The sequence below is a fragment of the Neofelis nebulosa genome, chromosome 12, assembly GCF_028018385.1.
Source record: "Neofelis nebulosa isolate mNeoNeb1 chromosome 12, mNeoNeb1.pri, whole genome shotgun sequence".
Lineage (NCBI taxonomy): Eukaryota > Metazoa > Chordata > Mammalia > Carnivora > Felidae > Neofelis > Neofelis nebulosa.
The window spans coordinates 9,963,800-9,986,067 of NC_080793.1; the positions used below are offsets into that span (position 1 = coordinate 9,963,800).

General features: G+C 41.6%; 1 protein-coding gene across 3 annotated transcripts in view; it reads right to left on the reverse strand.

Moving 5' to 3' along the window:
- Positions 1-482: 482 nt before the first annotated feature.
- The window catches only part of PBX3 (PBX homeobox 3), a 220,361-nt gene continuing 198,575 nt past the window's right edge, over positions 483-22,268 (reverse strand). For 2 of the 3 annotated variants that reach the window (XM_058694119.1, XM_058694120.1), the window contains exons 6-9: positions 6,327-6,492; positions 4,964-5,076; positions 4,093-4,182; positions 483-1,060 (exon numbers count right to left, since the gene is read on the reverse strand). In XM_058694119.1, coding sequence (XP_058550102.1) covers positions 968-1,060; positions 4,093-4,182; positions 4,964-5,076; positions 6,327-6,492 — 462 coding nt within the window. In that variant the 3' untranslated portion in view covers positions 483-967. The remainder of the gene's footprint in view (positions 1,061-4,092; positions 4,183-4,963; positions 5,077-6,326; positions 6,493-22,268) is intronic. The other variant, XM_058694121.1, reaches the window with a different exon arrangement.

Sequence of the window (22,268 nt, forward strand, 5' to 3'; positions counted from 1 at the left end):
CAAAAAGGTAAGAAAGAGACGAACTACAGCGTGAGTATTGTTCAGAGGTAGTAAGTGAGCACACTCTAAGCTACAGAACATGTGGAAATTCTATTGGTTTGTATGAGTTCGCATGAGGTAATAAAGCTGTGTTTTGATTGGTGAGATGTATAAATACTCTTTTGCTACACTATATACAACACTCCAGAGAGCCGGGCCTCTGTGGATGCCCAGAGGACGTAGCAAACCTTGACAAGCCTGTGCAGCACCCAGCGCACGCCGTACAGCCCCAGACGGATCTCGTGTTCACCTCTATCAGCAGCAAGGATCTTCATCTCTCAGAACAATCTGGATCCAGAATTTAATTACCGAGCAGACTCTGGGCACTGGTGCTTCCAGAGAGAGAAAAGATGCTACCATCTTTTTATCTAATTATAAATCTGATTATAATGTAAGAGATCGAAACGCAAACGTGACAAGGAAGATTCTTAAACAAACCATCGTTAACAGAGATAGCCAGACAGTTCCTTTATTCCAACCCCATTAGCGATATGAAAGAAAGACAATCAAAGTCCGCGATGGAAAAATGCAAGAAATTCAATTTAGGTGAGGTGAATCTTTGCATCTGCTCTAACGATTGAGGTTTAGCATATATTGTACTTTTTACCCTTAAGGCCAAGTAATTGGCAACTGTGAAACCATTAATGTAAAATATTGATAATAAATTATGATAAAATAGCTACAGGACTGTCAACAATGTTAAATCTTGGCCTAATTGGATAAAGTGCTTTTTTAACATTGTGTGTTTTTAAGTATAAATACAAATGATTATGATTCCTTTAAAAAACTGATTTACCAAGTTCTCTAATAAGACAAGGTTTTACAGTAAAGCTGTAGACGGTGGGCTACAAAACGCTTTCCTTTTCCTCCTATTGCTCTGAATGCACTTAGCAAGGCATGTCAGCTCAGGGAAAAGTGTTGCCAGAGATTAGTTAGAGGTATCAGAGTGCACACTTCCCGGGCCTTCTGTAGGGGAAGTCACAGAAGATGGAGTTGTTGCGTCCTGCCAGCCTCCATTAGCCTGAAAGGAGAAACACAGTTCAACGGGTGCACGTCTACATATTAATTCTACTCCCCGATTTAAAATACCCAGATGACAAACATGAGAGCAAAGATACATTAGCAAAATGTATTTTCTAAACCCACTTTGGCAGGAGTTTGAAGCATGTGTTAAAGTGGGATTAAATGCATGTAAAACAAATCCATCCCACCAAGTAAAGACTTGGCCATAAATCAGCGCGCTGAAGGAGGGCCTCGGCTAGTCTCAGGCTGGCATGCAGCTCGGCCTTTGATTTGCTGTAAAAAGAAAGTGACTCGGAAAGAAACCTTTTCAGGAGGGAGCGGTGGAGAGGCTGAGTGCAATGCCTCGGCAAGACCTCCGGCTCCGTGAGGTGTAAACTTCAGCCCAGCCTGGTCCTCGTTTCCATAGAGAAGTGGCCCGCCCTTGTTCTATACCCGCTCGACAGCCAGCTACTGTAACCCTGGGAAAATGAAGGCCAGAATTTCCTTCCAAATGGGATCTTCCGGAATGAAAATGCATGAACTGTGGAGGAGCACACTATTCAAATCTGTATTCCAATTATCTCTAACTGGGGCTCCTATTTGGGATGTTGCTACTGCTTTTCACACGCCGCTGGCCCTTCCTGCCTCGACCTGCATCGGCAATAACAGTACTCAGAAACAAATTTGCCTTGTGTCTTGGCCTATAGAGGCAATTGCTGAAATCAATGTCTGATCAGATTTCTGCTGTGGCAGACAGCTTGTCGCTACATATTTTTATGTCAGTCAAGAAGAGGGAGGTGCTGGGCTTGCGACTTGGGGAACACTGAGTGGAAGTGACGGGGCGGGCCTTTCCGGAGAGAGGGCGAGGGTGAGCTGGCTGACACCCAGCGCCTGCGGCTCAGACCAGCCTCGCGCTCCGCTGCCCGTGGACCCGGGCCCCCCGCGCCAGTGTCACTGTGGGTCATGAGGTCCCCCTGCCTCCTTCACATCCGTCCGCAACTTCTGCGAGTCCATCTACAATGTCTTCTTTGAGGCCTGTGCCACCAGGCTACTGAGAACTCCGTCTAGAGCCTCCGCGCAGCCTGGGTCCGGCTGTTAGACGAGCTCTGTGCCGGCCGCTTTCCCTTCTCCCACGGCCGCTGTTCTTAGCGCCCTGTCTTTTGACCGACTGCATAGTTCTGCACATAAAGTACCTTTCCTCCCTCCAGGACCAAGAGAAAGAGAGTGGGGCAGGGGGGAAGGGACCAAACAACCCCACAGAGATGACCAGAGCCGAAGGGACAAGGATCTTCCAGGCTTGAGGCAGATCAAATTCTGGAAGAAGAAAGGAAGACAACTCCGGAGGAAGAAGACAATGCTACGGCGATGGATTTTCAGAGCGTCCGGCGTGCAGTTGGGCAGTGACGTGCTCGTGTGCGTTTGTGGGCCTCTGAGAAACCCTCTCTACCTGAACGGTGAGCTGTTTTTACCCCTCAGGTATGAAAATCTACTTAGAAGAAGAAAAACTCGTACACAGATACAAGTCTAAAGATATTCCATCTGAAGTAAACATCATTCCTCCTTTATCCACATTTATAAACAACAAATGTACAATATTTTTACCCAGCGTGGCAGCTGGAGGAGAGGTTGTCAGCAAGCATTCTTTTTTTCAAAATAAATTAATCCTTACTCTGGTGGTTTGAGATTATGCACTGTATTATACAACAGCGCCTTATCAAGCCTCATCAGTGAAGATGGAATTCATGTCTGTAAAATGCTGCAGGCAATCACGGTTTCATATTTTATCATGTTGATAAGGATATCGCACATTCTCTGAAGCATTTCAAAACACTTAAATGAAAAAGGAGAAATGCAACTAAAAGGCTTTTTATATGGTTTGTTGTGGGTTATTATGAGTTATTTATAAACCCAAAAAGAAAGATTTGACATTTCAAATGTAAAAGATTTGAGTATTTAATGGTCCTTTCTTCCCTTTACAATTGAACATCCTCAATCACTTTTGCAATCATTAATATTTACTCTCCTAGCAAGCCAAGGCCCTAGAAAGGGAGAAATTTGTCCACTTTCCTCCTGATTCTACCACCACGCTTTGGGCAGTTCATTTCCTCCCTGAGCCTAGAATCCCAGATTCCCTCCACCACTCTTCTCCCCAGCTCTACCCTGATGGCCTAATCCTCCCCTCCCCAGGCTCCCTTTCCGGAGCTGAGGCGTTTTGCCCTGTTCCATCCATGTCAGTGTGGGGTAAAAGTAAAGTTTTGGTGAATTGGTTACAAAAGTTAAAATTATTTCCTCCATAATTAAAAAAATTTTTTTGAGAGGCTGAAAAGTGCTGAACACGTGTTGCATTCCACGTTGACAATGCAGCCAACTCACTCTTCAGAATGGAATTCTTTGTTTAGCTTGGGATGTTGATCTGTCTGGGGCCCTCCAAGGCTGTTCCCTTCACTTGAGATGTGTTTGGGAATGTTTCCTACTGCTTGATTCTAAGATAGATAAATGGCCTGTTTTATCCATTTCCTTGGGACACAGCACAGCCAGGAGGAGACGGCGTCTTAATGGGCTGATGCTTGAGTCCCTATTGATGACAGAATGCCGGCCACTCCTGGGTACCTGTGAGGACTTCTTTTCTTTATTTTCATAAAAATTTTTTTCACGCTTGTTCATTTTTGAGAGAGAGAGAGAGACAACAGAGCGTGAGCGGGGGAGGGGGAGAGAGAGAGTGAGACACAGAATCTGAAACGGGCTCCAGGCTCTGAGCCGTCAGCCCAGACGCGGGGCTCAAACTCACAAACCGCAAGATCATGACCTGAGCCGAAGCCGGACGCTCAACCGACTGAGCCACCCAGGCGCCCCATCTGTGAGGACTTCTAAGGGCATCTGGGCGACATCAAGTGTTTAGGTTCATAAAACAAAGTGCGGTAAAAACGCCGCCTTCCCCACCTGCCAACAAGGTGAGAGGCCAAGTCAAATGGCCATTAATTTATTTATCAGTCACTGTTTACCTGACGCTGTTCCTACAGCTCTTCGAATCTGGTTCCCCAGAGTACTCACATTTAGGTTATGTGGACTGTACAGTGAGTTTCCTCCAAGGCCATCACTGTAGCCTCCCGTCTGATTGATAACATGACGGAGGGTATCCACCTAGAAGTGAGACGAAACAGAATTCATCATCCCAAATCTATTAAAACATCATCATTTACAAAAGGAAACAATTTGAATTCTGTGTGCCACAAGGGTTTAGCATCTTCAGTGAGAGACAAATTGATCAATCAAATGTGACTGGCAGAATTTCAACAATTCTTTGCATATTTAAACTCACACATCTTTGTTTTTCATGCCAGCCAAACAAGAACATCTTCGTAGCAATGCACACTTGCCACCTACGTCAACGAAACGTGTGTGGCTGTGGGTGAACACTACTTATAAATATGTATACGGGATCTCTCCCTCTCACACACACGTACGCACACACCTACACGCATAAACACAAGTGGTTGTTCTCAGTTAAGAGGACGAGAAAAGAGTTGAACCTGGAATATACTTTAAGCACTCAGGTTTTTTTGATTCTGACTTTTAAAAATCCGGAAAGGAAACACACGCACATGTTCTTGAACCATACGCACACACTGGCACACACAATTTTTGTTTTGTTTTGTTACAAAAGTAAGATGCACCCAACCCTGTCCATGAGCTCAAGCCAGAGCCGAATGCATTCACAAAGTTCATCAGGTTTGAATCTTCCAAAGTCACTGTTCACTTGAATTCTCATTAAATTAAACGGTGGGGCAGATGGGTCATGTTTGGAAGCACCCAGCACAGGGTCTGCACGGAGGTGCAGACCACTTCCATGGGGTAAGAGCATGGAGTTTTGAGCCCAAACCCTACCCTGCTAGAAAGGCCCCAGTTGGGGCATTTCTCCTACCTGTGATTGCACATTGGCTCCGACTTGGGACCCTTGGTAAGAATCCCCATTCAGACTCTGCATGTTCATGAACATGTCCCCAGAATTTGGGAGGTTAAAAGAACCAGAAGAACCTGGAAAGGAAAGAGTTAAGTAGCTGAATAACAGAGAGCTACACACATAATCCTCAAAGACCTAGAGGCAGGGAAAGGAGAAAAGGTGCAGAAGGGAAAGGTCGTGTACAACATAAAGCATTTCCAGATCTAAGAAGATGGAGAATAACTCCAGAGAGTTAGGTCCTGGGATTCATTTTGCAGCTAGGAAAGTCTTACCAGTGGGGAAGCCCAAATAGGAAACAAAGAGGAAATCAAAGTAAACAGAAAAACACCCAGCAGCTGGTCTGGAACCACCCCCTTGTTTTCATTTATCTCTAGGACTTGGTCATTAAATGAGCCCTTTGTCATCACGAACTGTCATGGCAATTAGAGAATAAAGGTTTTTCTGAAGCTCTTTCTTAGCCATGCCTTCTACCTAACTTTCATCTGTTTATGTTTCATTAAAAAGAGCTGGAGTGGGGGAGGTTGGGGCAAGAAAGGGGATAAGAGAGAGGGCAGGGGAAAGACAACAAAACAAATAAACAAAAATCCCTCACTTTCTGAACTTTTAAACATATATTAAAAAGATCTGCTTAGAAAAGCCCTTGAATCGCATCTCGAGTCCATCTACTGCACTAGCTACACACCTTTCACTGTTACTCAAGTGCCTTGTAATTTTTAGATGTTTCTAACTCCATCACAAATGTCACATAAAATGTAGCCAAAATGCACCATGATACTGCAGATATGCATCCATGTATCAAGTACTATACCCCTCACAGCTAACTACCTACCAAGTCGGCACAGGTGCTAAAGAAATGCTAAGAAGGACAGCAGACTGTAGTCTGCAGCTAGACTCAGTAGAAAGCACTGCTCTACTCCCAACATTCTAGCTTCATTATGCACGGCAACAGATAAACTTCCCACTCGGGCTATTCCATTCATCCTCTGACAGACCACTGGGGACCTTAAAATGATACATGGGACGATACAGTTAAAATAATTATTAGCGATAGCGCTTTGCATAGTTGCTGAATTCAAAACCACTATTAAGTGTAAAGGTTCCAGAATCTACCAGTAGCGAGTGGCACTCATTATGAACAGTGGGTTTACAGACTCTGGCCATCCACTCGTTCACCCCTCCCAAGAATAAGCCCTGATTTTAATATAAATCTTCCATTATAAATTCACTGTGTCCTCAGTCTGGCTCTTGTTTCCCGGCCTGTGGCACAGGGTTTTGTGGCATAAGGCCGCCTGAGCCGAGTCGGGAGCGAGCACCCAGTACGCACCAGAATTTGGCGTGGTGGGTGAATTGGTCTGGTTGTTCTGCACAGCTGCGGCTACTGCGTGTGCGGCGGTCACGGCTGTCTTTGCGGCATAGAGGTTGGCTTCTTCCTGAAACTTGCCGATATTCTTCTTGTACCTGATTCGTTTGTTGCCAAACCAGTTGGATACCTGCAAATTGCAAGGACACGAGTGAAGGGGAAGAGAGGTCAAAGGTGGGGGGGAAGGAGTCAAATTTCCAGGAATAACTGTTGGATACCAAGGGGATGCCTTGGGAGACACTCAATTCCTAGCGTGTAATTAATCGCCTCCTGTGGCTAATGCATCATGGTTCTAGGGGCTTGGTTTCTCTTTTCGCAAACTCTCGGAAAGATACCCCTTCTTGGGAGTTAGCTGCAGTAACGCTAAAAAGGATGGGAGCGCTGTTCACTGAAAGGATTCAGTGGGTATACACCAGTTAGTATATGAACGATCAGTACCCCCAAAGTAGCTGAAAAAATGAAAGGCAACATTTGTTAAGCTAGGTAAATAATAAATACTTGTGAAGGAATGACTTATTCTTTTTGGCTCTGGAACGATTTTGGCAGTTGGACAGTAGAATCATGTTTGGTCTGCTGAAAAGAGTAACATCAATTAATAATGGATGAAAAATCCCTTTGTCTCCAGTCTTAGAAGGCACTGTGTATCTGCCAAGATGGCTGCTCAGGCACCGCCAGTTAACACACGAGAAGGTCACAACTTGAAAATTCAAGTAATTCCAATAAGGTCAAATGCAAATATGGGGGAGCGGTGCTGATTTCATCAGGTAGAATATACTTCTTTCTTTGGCAAACTACTTATGATGTCAGCCCGTGCAAGTGGAAGAGATTTCCAAAGACGAACTTGGCAACAGGAAGATTTCATCACATTTCACTGACAGCAAAACTTTGGCCCGAGACTCATTGCTCATAGATACGTGACGTGTTCAGGCACCTGTAGCTGAGCTGTGTGAAGAAACTAAAACCCACACAGCAGTTTATAAAAAGGTACCCACCTGCTATATAAAAGGCTCTGACCTCCCTTTTGTTAAAGTAACAGTTTAAAAATACTCTTCGTTAACTTCTTAATAATCTGTCAAAGGGGCATGTTGCTGTAGTATCAGGCTGGGTGGGTCACTGTTTTATTCTGAACAGCTATTCAGGGGCCCTGAGGAAAAATAAGGAGCGGCAAGAGTCCTCCAACCCAATTTACACCAGTGGGCATGCTTACTGACCATCTCTGCCAAGTCTTTAATTGCTTTGGAAATAGAACTCTCATTCTTCAACCTGTGGCACTCATCCTTCCAGAAGAAGCCAGAGAACTCTGGCAAGGAAGCCACGGGAGGAAGACAACGCTGGCCTTGCTGCTGCCCACATGCTGTCACATACTGGGGAATCACTGCGTGCACATATACAAAGGCAGGCGCACTTACTGAGGACCCATGCGGCAACTGTGAGCATAGGTTCAGCAGACAGAAACAAGCCAAAACTCATCGGGAAGTAAATATGTGACAGATCGGGACTTCCTAGCTGTTTCTGTTCCACTATTATCCCTCCCATGCCTTAAGGACTATATGTATCACTTCCTTCCTTCAGAGCAAATAGTAGTAGTTGTAACTGTCATTCAATGACTCTCTCCTATGTGCCAAGCATTACGCAGAGCCCTCTGAATACATTTTCTCATTCAATCTTAATAATCTCAGGGCTAGGAGGCCAACTGAGGTGGTTACACAGGCATAACACATGCCCCAAATCCAATGGCCTTTTCTCTTTCCTTGTTTGCTCTTTCAGCAGTATCTGACACGCCAGGGTGTGTGTGTGTGTGTGTGTGTGTGTGTGTGTGTGTGTGTGTGTGTGTCTTCCCTAAAACTCAGTTCTTGGCCCTCTTCTCTCTTCTCCTTGAGCTATCTTATCCATATTAATGATTTCAATCACTGTCTCTGTGTGATGACTCCCAGATTTCCATCTCTATCCCTAACTTCTATAAAGAATTTCAGTTCTTGATATTTTAAGGACATTTACATATAAAATGTTCTGTCACAGCCTGCAGCTCAAAAGGTCTAAAATGGAATTCATGTGTCCTCTAAACCTGCACCTCCTTCTCTGTTTTCCCTTTGTGTTCAGGGCATCTCCATCTCTTGAAATGTGGTACTTCCTACCTTACAAAGTCCCTGATTCCACCACTGGACGATTCTAATGAATATACAGTTCTGTATTCGGAACCAAGATCTGGTTCCCTCTCGCTTCCAATCACTGGCCTTAAATGGTCCAACACCCAGACGGTCACAATATTAAGGTTCTCAAACAGCCTTGAGCGACTGAACCCCACTAGGTCACTGGCCTTCTCTGCCCTCCCTTCTTTGAGCTCCGAGTGCTTGCAGCAGGAACACATGATCATTTCGTAGGATGTGGTGGTGGGAGGAAGAGCCAGGGGAGTGCACAGGTGAGAAGGCAGCGGAGGCCTGGGCCAGGTAGAGCAGTAGTTATCGAGAGGGCAGCTATCATGGGGGAGGAACTGGCAGAATTTGTCCACGGGCCAGCTGTAGAGGTCAAGGGGAGAGGAAGAAGCCAGAGATGATGTCAATGTGGGGCCCAGGCCTCCAGGAACATGGAGACAGATGCTCTGGGAAGGATTCCTGCACCAGAAGTCAGCCTCAGTGACTATTAGGACCCATTCCCATTATATGACTCTAAAAACAAAAGTTCTGACTCAAGATTGAAAAAGCAGCATAAAGGGATCCGCTCTGATTATGCCGGTCAAAGTAAGTCCTCTTAGACCCTACCTCATGTTTCACAAGCACATTCTCAGCTCAGGAGGCAGACTTACAGAGCTGGTTTGCAAAAAGCTCCTTCAAGTCTGAATAAGACTGGCAGGCCTTCGAAAGAGTTAAATGTTGAATGTTATCTATCTATGGTGCAAAGGGAGATAGTCCTGGTTGAGAGGGAATTCGGCATTTCTTAAGTATAATTAATGAAAATTCCCCAACTCTGAATTTAGCAACAAAGGCCCATCTTAGAATTCTCCTCTTCTAAACAATTCTCTGCTGGATTCCGTACTTTGTAGTTAATATTACCTTGACAATCAGAGAAGCTATAATACATTAATGAAACCTAGCCTGGAAAATCAGATTACAGCTTTATTAACAGTTTCATAATTGAGGAATCTGGGTACCACTGAAGGTCTCATCTCTAGCTATGCAAGAATCCTGTGTTTATGCATACCCCTGGACCAATCAAACAACAGTCATCACTAATAAAGGTTTATTTAATTCTCACAGTAAAATTTTAATATCACCAGCAGCCTGGGGAAGCTTTAGCAAGTGGATTTGCTTGACATCAGATCGTTTCTATTCTGCTAGTCCCAATACTTCTTAATCTTTAATATCAAGGCAATTAAAATTAATGGCCACTCATCCGAAGCTACTGTGGGCAGTGTTTCCTTGACATCAATTGTTTGATGGGATTACCTAGAGGTTAAACTAACAAGCAAGGTTTAATTGGAAGCAATGAAAGAAGCAGTGATCATACGTTATGTTTAACCTGCATAACCACATCTAAATGAATATCTAAAAATGTTAAACTATTTCTCAAATTAAAATATGCACGTCACATTCTGATATCACAGATTTGGGTATTGCAGCAAGCAGCCATTAAGACCATACTGCTGCAACTAAGATCAGTTTAATTAATGCAGAAATCGACACCTAAGTTCAGGAATTTCTTTCACCTTTTAAAAACCAATGGATACAATTAGTTGCAAAAGAATCTCCACCCTCACCCTGTAAGAAGCACTAAAACCTACAGATCACATGTGTCCTTTCTACACGGTGCTCACAGTGGAGCCAGGCTATACTCATGGGACACTAAGTGGAGCCGGGCTTGCTCCGTCTCGGAACTGGAATGGTCTGTACGTTGGCCCCAGAATAGAAACACAGGCAGGAAACTGGTGGAGAGAAAGGGAATGCACTGTCCCGTACTTCTCTTTTGAGCCATGTATCGGGGATTCATGACTCTGCACTGTGCAGAGGGTGAAGGGCCAGGCAAGATTTTAAGATCAATTAAAAATGAGAATTAAAAAAGAGAGAGAGAATAAACATACAAGTACTTTCCTCCTTCTGTTCATGTTCATTGCTTTCAGCTCCCAGGCCATGAGTCTCTGGCAATTGGGGAAGTGAACAGTGAACATTCTGCAGGCTGCTGGTTTTCAGGAGCCCTTCTGCAAGGCCAAGACATGGCCAGAAAAGCTTCTGGTCTCGCCCATTTACTAGCCATGTGTTCGCCTAACTCCATCCAGCAGCAGACTGCCAATCGCTTTTAACAAGTCAAATGTTTTTATATGTGGAATCTAAAAAAAAGACAAACTCATAGAATAGTTGGGTATATTAATGATTTGGCCCATGGTAATTAGCTGAAGACTGTTAGTTAGCAATGGCTATCACCCATGTGTCGCCAGTGAAGGAACAAGAGATCCAGACTAGACAAATTGCCCAAAACCACACAGCAAAGTGTGACAGATCCAGATCCAGATATCAACACCATTTTTTCCTAATTGATTTTTCCCCATCAATTTTTTCCATATCAATTGAGATATTTACTGAGTATCTCTTATGGTCAATCCTAGCCTACATGTCATGAGGAGATAAAAGAATAAATAAACATGTACCTGTACCTGCCTAGAATTTGCAATCTGATTATAAAACAATGCTACACACACAAAACAATTAGCGAAAATTGCAGGACGGTGATGATCACACACCCAGGGTAACAGTACAGATTCTAAGTGCAGCAGGGATCTGAGGAAGGGAAGTCCCAGCAGGTCTGGGAAATCAGAGACTTCCGAGGTAAGGTAGAACCTGAACTGGACCTCAGCCTCAGTTCCACTCAAGAGCATTTTTACTGAGACTCCTATTTCAGAGGAGCAAAACTCTAGAAGCTCTGTTGACACAAACAAGCCAAAAATGCCAGCTGCTACCTCCCTCTTCGTACTAACTTAACTCCCTTTTCCCCTCTCAACCTCTAAACCCCTCTGTTGTGGTGAGACAGGAAGGAGCAACTGTTCTAAAGGAAAGGAGGAAAGGAGATCCAAGGAGTGTTTCTGGAAGATGTGACATCTGAGTGGAGGCCTAACAAGAAAGGAACATTCCCCCTGGGGAGAATGAAGGCACAGAGAGAGCAGGGGAAGGCATGGGTACCAGGATGGGCACCAGTTACGACATGTGAAGGACCAGCAGGCTCTGGCTAAGGAACAGGACAGGGGAGAGTGTTCTAGGCAAGGGAAAGCCTGAAGAGGCACCCTCACACCTCCCCTCTGCAAGGCTGCACTGAGTGGAGGAGAAGTGGAGGGAAGACAAAGGCAGAGACTTCTAGGAAGTATACTGGGGGATGGGGTCAGGGGGGGCCACCTGAGGCCAGGTAAGGCAGCCTTCTCAGACAGGTGCCTGTCCTGTGTCAGTGGACTGCACGCTTTTTACTGGAATAGTCCCTAAAGAAATTTTGAATAATCAGGTACCCACTCACACATATTTTGTCCTTTGCACATTTTTTAAGGTGGCATCTACTATTTTTCATTGTAAGTTTATAGTTATAAACAATGTTATTTCAGTATGTCATAAATGTTGACATTTTAAAATAAAACTGTAACACAATTCTTTAAAATGTATCCAACCGAATTTAAATAGCAAAGCAATTTGATACCCAGTATCCATTTTAAAAACACATAAACTTGCTTTTCTTTAACAGTCAAAAATTTTGCATCTCTTAGAAGTGTATTTCCATTACATTTTCCTCCCATATTATCCTAATGCAATATACTTTTATGCTTTACAAAAGAAAAACATGGAAATTGAAAATTTTACACTGTTTTTATTTCCTGTAATTATAAGCTCTCCATGTTTCATATATCTTTCTGGGTTAAGCTATCATTACAATTAGTCTAAAACTGATCAAAGCAATACAGACTTATTTTAATAAAAGTACCTACTTTGACCGTCAAAAGTAACTTTTTAAAAAATCATTCATGTACTTCTTAATCAGAGGGGTGCAGGGTTATAAAGGGCTGATAGAAGGGGGTTTGGTCATCAAACTTTCACACAACCCTTTGGTGGCACCGGGGAGGGTCCCACCCTTTGGGGCAATGGGCCATCATATAAGGTGGGAGGATTCCTTTCACAAAGTGGAAAAATGGCAAGTGATAAAGCAGAGGAAGGAAAAAACCCACACGTTGCTTCCACAACAGCCACTTTCTGAGGCTTGCGGATTTCAGGCAAGAGTATATACATACATGTGGAAAGCTGGCCGGGAAAACCTTATAACAGTGCCCTAGTAACCTCTGGAAAATCTTTGGCTACTTTGTGGACCATGTATACCCTAGTTTGAGACTGATGCCTTAAGTAAACAGGCTAACTCTGGTTACAGTTTAACTTCTTTGTGTGAGTACATGATGGAAGTCCCCTCACCGGCTGTGCCTAGGAAAGACCTCTGGCTATAAAAATGGGGCTCATTCAGGCAACTGCTGCTATGTGTCTCTATGACCTTTTGGAGCTCTACAAAGAACAAATTTGTCAGCTCCAGGAAATAAAAAACATTTTTTAAAGTTTATTTATTCATTCATTCATTCATTCATTCATTTCTTTATTTAGAGGGAGGAGAGACAGTGCATGCACATGCATTGGGAAGGGGCAGAGACAGAGAGAGAGATAGAATCCCAAGCAGGCTCTGCTCTGTCAGCACAGAGTCCGATGCAGGGCTGGATCTCACCAACCATGAGATCATGACTCGAGCCGAAATCAAGAGTCGGATACTTAACCGACTGAGCCACTCAGGTGTCCCGGAAGTCAAAAACATTCAGATTAAAGAAGTAAAGCTAGGTAGATAGATATGGTTTACTTATTATGTAGCATAACCATTCTGGAGAGTAAGCCATCACTATGCATATACCCTTTGCATCAGCATTACTAAGAAGTTATCCTGAGGAAATATTTAGAGATACATGTGCAAAGTGATTCACGACAGTCTTGCTTATGCTAGTAAAAAATAGATTAATTTATAGCACATCTGTGTATTGGAATATGATCACTGATTAAAAATCATGTTAAGGAAGACTATTTAGTGACACAGGGAAATATTCACGATATATTATAAAGAGAAGGAAAGGGCATTTTTTTTTTTTTTCGTTTCACACAGCATGAGATTTTTTGGGGGTAACGATATTCACAGATATACAGAGGTATGTGCACACACACACACACACACACACACACACACACATACACAGGAAAAAAGTACAAGGACCCACATACCAATCAATATGTGATTATCTTTTAGAGTGCATTTATAAGCGGGGCACCTGGGTGGCTCAGTCAGTTAAGCATCCGACTTCGGCTCGGGTCATTATCTCGCGGTCCATGAGTTCAAGCCCCACGTCGGGCTCTGTGCTGACAGCTCAGAGCCTGGAGCCTGTTTCGGATTCTGTGTCTCCCTCTCTCTGACCCTCCCCTGTTCATGCTCTGTCTCTTTCTGTCTCAAAAATAAATAAACGTTAAAAAAATTTTTTTAAATGTTTAGAGTGGATTTATAAGCAATTTCTATGTGTTTTTCTGTGTTTTTTCCAATATTATCCAAATTGATTTCAGATAAGCAGGTATTGGTTATTTTTTTTTTAGTTAGAAAAATGTATTTTACAATGAAAAAAGGAAACCAATCTGCTTCTTAAAAATATCAGTTAGAAGTCATTTAACAATCACTAAGAATGCACATACTGGGCCCTGTGTTGGCCTACACAACTACAGGAGGCAACAACAATTCCATTCCTGTGATCTATCTGGAGGACAAGCTTGGAGCTTGGCAGGTCCAAGGATTCTTGAAATAATTAAAATCAGACACTTTGTAAATTTCACGCCATTAAAATTTCCCAGACTGCTTTGAAAACTCCATGTTCAAATCATAAAGCTAAACCACCTACAAAGTCTGTATAGTCACTGCAAGCCAGTTTATTAATTAGCATTAACTGTATCTTACATTTCACATTCTATCACTACACTTATCATTTTAATCACAATGTTAAATAAAAGAGAAAAATTATTACTTCAAGACTGAATCTGCAGGAAGCAGGAATGGAGAACTTTAGAGTTCATCTTTAGTTTTGCTTCCGTGCATCGAATACATTAGGGAGAGGATCGGCACTTGTTTGGAAAAGTAGCAGCTGACACTAAAACATCATTACTGAAATTAGGAAACTGAAAATTTATGAAGCACAAATCTTAGAAAAATTTGCCATTGTGTTTCCCCTGTTTACTTGTGATGCATACTTTATGTTCTGTGCCTAATTAAATGCAACAGATTATGAAATGTTGAAATGCCAAGTCTTGTATAATGGAACATGTAGCATATTTACATGGTAAACAAGTTTACCTCTAATAAATAGTTTTTCCCTAATCAATATGTTTTTGTCCCCATTATGTGATTCAATGTGAAATGAGGGATGGAAGCCAGATAACTGTTCAATTTTTAAAGTGAATGGTGTTAATAAGCTAAATCTCATTCCACTCCTCTCCTTCCCAGGGGTGCACAGTCAAGTTTATGTAAGGGCAGAAAGGCTGGACACACTGTAGATAACCATATGTGTGCATTCCCTTGAGAACCCAGAGGGCAGCTGCAGCAAGGGCTTGACAGCCAGACAGACCTGTGTGTGCAGCCCAGCGTTGTGATTTCCTAGCCGTTGTTGGCTTTGTCGTGCCATCTAAGGTCCTCCTCTCCTAGTCTGCAAGATGGGATAACAATACCTACTCCTCAGCGGGCTGCCGCGAAAATTAAATGAGAGAACGTGTTAAAATACACAGGACTGTGCCCGGGATGTACCAGGCACCCAATAAATGTTATCTTTCCCTTTTCTTAAACAAGCAACAAGAGCAACAAAAACAAAAGCTTCTGCTGGCTTTGCTTGCTTCCTGAGGTCACTGAGGTCAGGTCACCGTCTTCACATGAGCCTTGGATGCTGGGAGAGCGGGTCCAGGCTCCCAGTGCTGGGGGAGGGAGGGTACTGGCAACAGGGAAGAGGCAACAGCGAGAGAAGGGAAAAGGGGGTGTTCCCCTGGATGATGGAGCATAATCAACTTCCTACTAGAGGTGGGTAACACCCAGACCGAGGGCTGCAAGCTGCCACACACCTCCGGGCGGCCATTGTGCACAAACAGTGGACAGTACCACCTCTGTCTCCTCGCCCCTCCTCCCTCCTGTCCCATTGTAACCACTTGCAAGACAAAGCACTGGACCTAGAATTTGTGGAAACCTGGTTTTGGATCCTACAGGCACCTCTGTTTATGACAGCAGCCATTAAGAAGGGCTCATTATTACATGCATTATCTCATTTAGCCCTTTCAAAGACCCAGTTTTACTGATTTAAAAACTGAGGTCAGAAAGTGTATGGAACTTGCCTGAGGTCACACCGTCTTTCTTGTTCTTTTTCCACTGTCTTATCTAATAAGATCGGTCTTTTCTTAGTGCTCTTCATGAATTGTTTATTCCATTTTACTTCTTTTCCATTGGCTAGGGCTATAAGAGTATATTCTACCTTGTCAGTGCAAAGTATTCTGGCTCCTTTATGGTTCAAATGTGGTTGAGCCCAAAAATCCAAACCATTTTTTTTCTTTTTAGAAAGTAAGTTCCAAATTCCTAACAACGGACTTGAAAACCAACTTTTGAAACAGAACCTACTTCTGATGGGAGAAGTGAACAAATAGAAATTCAGTTTCCAGAGGATTTGAAATAATTTAAAACAGACTCACTTGTCAAGTACTGTATTTTTTTTTTTTTATTTGAGGCTGTGAAAAATTTTTATTGCCATAATGTACTGACACCCTTACAGTTTGGCTTTGCCCTTTCTACTCTATGCATGATAGACTGATAACTGCTCATGACATTCACAAAGAGGCTCATGTGCAAAAGTATATAAAACGTCAGCCTCGCGGCCACAGTACACAGAGAACAGATGACACCGTTCATCTCCCTAAAACATGTGCTGCAGGGTGGCTCTAAATTACCACGGAAGATGTTTCAGTTAAAGATTTTTTTTTCTTTAAAATTACTTCTCTCATTAAAAAAATAAAAATCAAAATGTGTTAGGTGTACAACTGAATAGATTCTATGGAAAGCCTGACAGATTTTGAAGCACTGACATCACGAGGGCGGAAGTCCCTCTTGCCAGCTGCACTTAAAGGTAGGGCCATCTACCAGGCAACACATCAGCATCCCAGATCAAAACTCAAGAGCACTTCTTAAATAATAATGAACCAGACTTTTTGTCCGGGTAAGTTTCATGTAACAGAAAACATCAAAATTTATTTATTGAGTGTCCTATGTAAAGGAGCCCTACAGTTAAGTCTTTTATTTCATGGAAACCCTTATTTATTCATTTATTTGACCACCACTCCCTACTAAATACACACCCTAGTTTCCCTTTCTTTCTAAAGATCTAGATTATTCATTGGATTTATTGAAAATGGTAATACTTATCCTCAAAAACCTTTCAACATACCTAATTAGTTCTCACTGACAATGAATCACATGCATTTTTAGAATAAAGAATACACCAAGGATAGGTCTAGTCAGAGACTAAGAATTTAGACACAACCCTACTCACCCTGGCTCCTCTTTGGCTGTCTCCTTTGTGGAGCCTATGAAAACCTAGGGGCTGGAGGCTGCTAGCACATTACTAGCTCGCCAAAGTCTGGACTTTCTTCTGGAACCTTGACAAGGCTTTGTATGCACCACATATCGAGTAGGAAAACTCTGGTTGAATGGGTGGCAAATTGGCATTTATTGAGCACTCGTGATATACCAAGCCCTGTACTAGGCATTCTACATATAGGATCTCACTTAGCCCTCAAACCTCTGAAGAGATTATTACCGTCTTAAATTTACAGTTCAAACAACGGAGACTTCAGGTTAGATAATTTGCTCATGGTCACAGCACTACTTAATAGTGGGGGAGTGGAATATGAGTGGCTTTTCTGCACCTTTCTACACGGAATGTACAGGCGGTTGGGAGTTAGAATGCCAATTTCTCAAACACAGTGGACATGAAAGGACGGTACCACTTCTCAAATAGAACAGAAATAACGAAACTTAGCTTTGGTAAAGAATCTGGTGTACCTATAGGGCAATGGTCTAAATATCAAACTTTAGAAAGTCAAGAAGGAGAAAACAAAACAAAACAAAACTAGTCACACTACTTTAAAACTTCTCTCCCTTGATCTTTGATCCCATCACCTGATAAGATCCCAGTGGGGGTGACCCAATTAGTTCTTTTACCCTCTTCTATTCAAGTCACAAGTCCAGGCTGTTGGCTGACTCTGCCATTAATTCTACCTTTTGGCTCATCACTGGCCAGATCATTCCACACACATAGCAGGAGTGCCTGGCAGACACTGTGTTCCCCCAAAGCAGTCCCTGACCATCACCTTTGACCTCCCAAATCCAGGCTTACCCTCACTGTCATTCGGTTCAGGACCGTATGTCCTCTTGCAATAACTACAGGTGTAACATTCAGACAGGGCTTCTTAAGTGCCAAACACTATTCTAACCACACAATATATATTAACTCATTAAATCTGCATAACAATCCAATGAGGCAAGTTCTATTATTTCCCCTATTTGATGTATATGAAAACTGAGGCACAAAGAATTTTGAAAGAAAGAAAAAAAAGAAAGGAAGGAAGGAAGGAAGGAAGGAAGGAAGGAAGGAAGGAAGGGAAGGAGGGAGGAAGATAGATTTTAGTTCAGGTCATGATCCCAGGGTAGTTGGATCGAGCCCTGTGTCAGGCTCCACTCTGATCATGAAGCCCGCTCAAAGATTCTCTCTCTCTCCCCCTCTGCTCCTCTTCCCTGCTAGCACATGCTTTCTTTTACTCTCTCTCTAAAATAAAGAAGACAGAAGGAAGGAAGGAAGGAAGGAAGGAAGGAAGGAAGGAAGGAAGGAAGGAAGGAAAGAAAGAAGGAAGGAAGGAAAGAAGGAAGGAAGGAAGGAAGGAAGGAAGGAAGGAAGGAAGGAAGGAAGGAAGGAAGGAAAAAGGTAGTACATACAGTTGGTTCAGAATGAATATCTGAAAAGAACATGTATGTTAAGAAACATTACAAAGAATGTCTAAGGCATGTTAATTGCCTTTGGGGAGTAGGACTAAGAGTTTGAGGGAGAAGGGAGACTTTTGAAAGAAACAACTTTTGGGTTTGTTGAGCTCTACTTATGGTTTTTAAGAATTTTTATTAATTTCTGCACTTATCTTCACTATTTCCTTCCTTCCACTTTTTTGGTTTAATTTAGTGTCTTTTAATACCTTGAGATAGATCCTTAACTCACTGATTTTCAGCCTCCCCACTTTATATACATACATAAAACATACACACCTTATATATAATTAATATATAATTATATATTATAAATAATATATACAAGTATACATTAAATATTATATATATAATACCTATGCTATATATAAAAAACATATACCTAAAGCTATACATTTCCTTTTAAGCATGGGTTTAGCCATATCCCATGAATTTTGAAAGGAGTATTTTCATTATCATCCAGTTAAAATATTTTGCAATTTTCACTGTGGTCTCATTAGCCCATGAGAATATTAAGAAACATATTGCCTTATTTTCAAACATGAGAATTTCTAGTTATATTTTTGTTATTGAGTTGTAGTTTAATTCCACTGTACTCAGAAAACAAACTCTGTTTTCAATTATTTAAAATTTATTGAGAGGTGCTTGATGGCCCAGAATACATTAACTTTCAAAATGTTCTGCAAGAGCTTAAAAAGAACACGTATTCTGTAGTATTAGGTTGTTTGCTAATCACGGTGTTCAAATCTTCCGTATCTGTGCTACTCAAGGTGCGGGTCTAGAACCATCGGCATGAGCATCATTTGGGAGCTGCAAATTATCAGGCCCCATTATAGACTTCAAATTAGAACTGCCAGGAATAAGGCCCAGGTATCTGTATTCCAACAAGCTCTCCAGATTGTAACAGAAAAATCTACAATGATTATGGATTTATCTACTTTTCTTTGAAATTTTTAAAGTTTTTGCTCTATGTTTTTTGAGTTTCTGCTATTTGGTACACACAAATACAGAACTTTTGGGTCAATATTATTTAGTGCCTCTCTTTATCCCTAGTAAAACTTTTTGCCTTAATGTGTTCTTTATATGATATTAACAAAGAAACACCAATTTTCTTTTGGTTATAATGTTTACATGTTATATCTGTCCCCATACTGTTATTTTCATTCTATGTCCTTATGTTTTAGATGTGTCTTTTAAAGAATACATATAATTAGGTTTCATTTTTATGTCTTACCTGACAATATTTGCCTATTAGAGTACTCAGCTCATTTGAACTTAATGGAATTACTGGTATATTTGGGAATAAACCTATCATCTTACTAAGTGCTTCCTATTTGTCCCACTTAGGACACTTCCCCCCACCTCCCAGCCTTCTTGTTTCTTTTAGATTGCTTCTTTTCTTTCTTCTTCCCTTTCTTTCTTTCTGAGAGAGAGAGAGAGAGAGAGAGAGAGAGAGAGAGGCAGAGGGGGAGGGGGAGACTCTTAATCAGGCTCTCTCTGGAGCATGGAGCCTGATGCTCAATCTCACAACATGAGATCATGACCTGAGATGAAGTCAAGAGTTGGACACTTAACCAACTGAGCCACCCAGGCACCCCTAGATTACTTATTTTAAAAAATTATTCCATGTTTCCTTCTTTATAAGTTTGGAAGTTATATATTCTTTAAGTATTCTTTAAGTGAGTATCCTAGAGATTACACATTCATGACTATCAAAGTCTAACTGATACTTTTACAGTAAGTGGTACCTTTATTACCTTTTACGCAAGAGTATTAGAACACTTATCCTCCTCTCATTAAATTATGAGGCATCACTGTTGTATATTTTAATTCCATGCATATTATAAGCTAAAAGGACATTATTATAATTATTTTAAACAATCAATATTCATTTAGATTCACACACACATTTTTACCCTTTGCTTTTCTGCTACTTCCTGCATCTCCCACCCACTATCTGGTATCTTTTTTACTTCTTCATGAAGAGTATTTTTTGTACTTCCTTTTGTGAGAAAATGGTACAGATTCTCTCAAAAAAATTTTTTTTTTACTGGAAACGTCTTTATTTCAACTCCATGATCAAAGGACACTTTTGGCAGATACAGAATTCTAGATTGACATTTAATTTAGTTTATCTAAAGGTATCATTCCACTGTATTACAGCTCTATTCTTTTAGTTAAAAAATTAGTTGTTAGTCCAATTGCTCCTTCTGTGAAGGCAATCTTATTCTTCCCTCTGGCTGCTTTTGTTTTGATTGTGTTAAGTGTGGATTCCTATTAATTCATTCTGTTTGGGGACTATAGTTTTTCAGAATCTAGGGTTTGGAATCTTCCATCAGTGTTGGAAAGTTATCAGCCTTTACTTTTTAAATATTGCTTCTGACCCACTCTTATATTTGCTTCTGGGGCACCAATTACGTTTATGTTAGACTTCTTACCGTATCTTACTTTCTCCCCCTCTGATTTTCTATCCTATGGTCTCTCCAGTCTTTAGTATGGTTATTTTCTCATGACACATCTTCCCATTCACTAATTCTCCCTTCAACTATGTCTAATCTGTGTTTAAATCCATATACTGAATTCTTAATTTTGGTTACTGTATTTTTGGATCTAAAATTTCCATTTGAACTTTTTTATGGTTTCCAGTTCTCTGACAACATTCTCTATTTGCCTTTTATTTCCTTACATATATTAGGCATAGTTATTTCACAGCCTATACTGGATTCTTTTCTACATTTCTATGGGTCTGTTTCTGTTGTCTGTTGGTTATAGTACATGATGCCATGTCTTCTTGTATGTCTGTTTTTCTGATTGTGTGCCCAATGGTGTATTTGCTTTGTTTACAGAAACAGCTTGAAGCCTAGAATGATGGTATCTTTCTCTACAAAAAAATTATATTTGCTTTATCCAGGCACCCACAAGTACTAGCAATCCAATCTCAAGGACCAAGGTATTTTGAAGAATTACAGTCTCTGTGAGTGTCTATGTACTTCCCAATGCACCCTTGCTAGAGTGCAGCCCTAGCAATCAAGGGAAATAAGGTAGCCTCCCCTGATAGGTCCTAGCCACCTGGATACCAGTTCCCTACAAAGTTGTCAAAAGTACTGCTTAACCCCTCAGCCTCTTACTCTCTCAGAACTGACAAATGACCCAAGGAAAAGTCATTTCCCCTGGCCTTATTTTCTTTTTATCTACAAGTTCCCTGGACAACATCATCCATTCCCAGGGCCTCCGCTATGAACTTCAGTGGATGACTCCCAAGCTACATCTTTAACCTTGACCTTTCTCACAGATTATACTTCCAAACTGAACATTTCCCAACTGAGATACTGATGGCAATGCAAACCTGGCACAAACCTTTAATCTCCCCTCCATCAAACAAGCATTTCCTCATGTGTTTCCTGTATCAGATAATAATATCACATCTTCAATTAATTAGGCTAAAAACCTCAGCTATCTTCTAATACTCTTTCCTCCTCACATTCATATCCAACTGTTTACATAATCTCCAAAACAGAAGTTCTACCTCCAAAATGCTTTACAAATCCCTCCCTGTTTTCTACTTTCAGTGGCCTTATTTGAATCCTTACCACCTCCTTCCTGGAGTATACCAACAATCTCCTATATAGTCACTCTCATTCTAGTAGGGTTTCCTACCAGTACTTGCAGGTGCCTGGACAAAGCAAATATAATTTTTTTGTAGAGAAAGATACCATCATTCTAGGCTTCAAGCTGTTTCTATAAACAAAGCAAATACACCACTGGGCACACAATTAGAGAAAAACAGACATACAAGAAGACATGGCAACA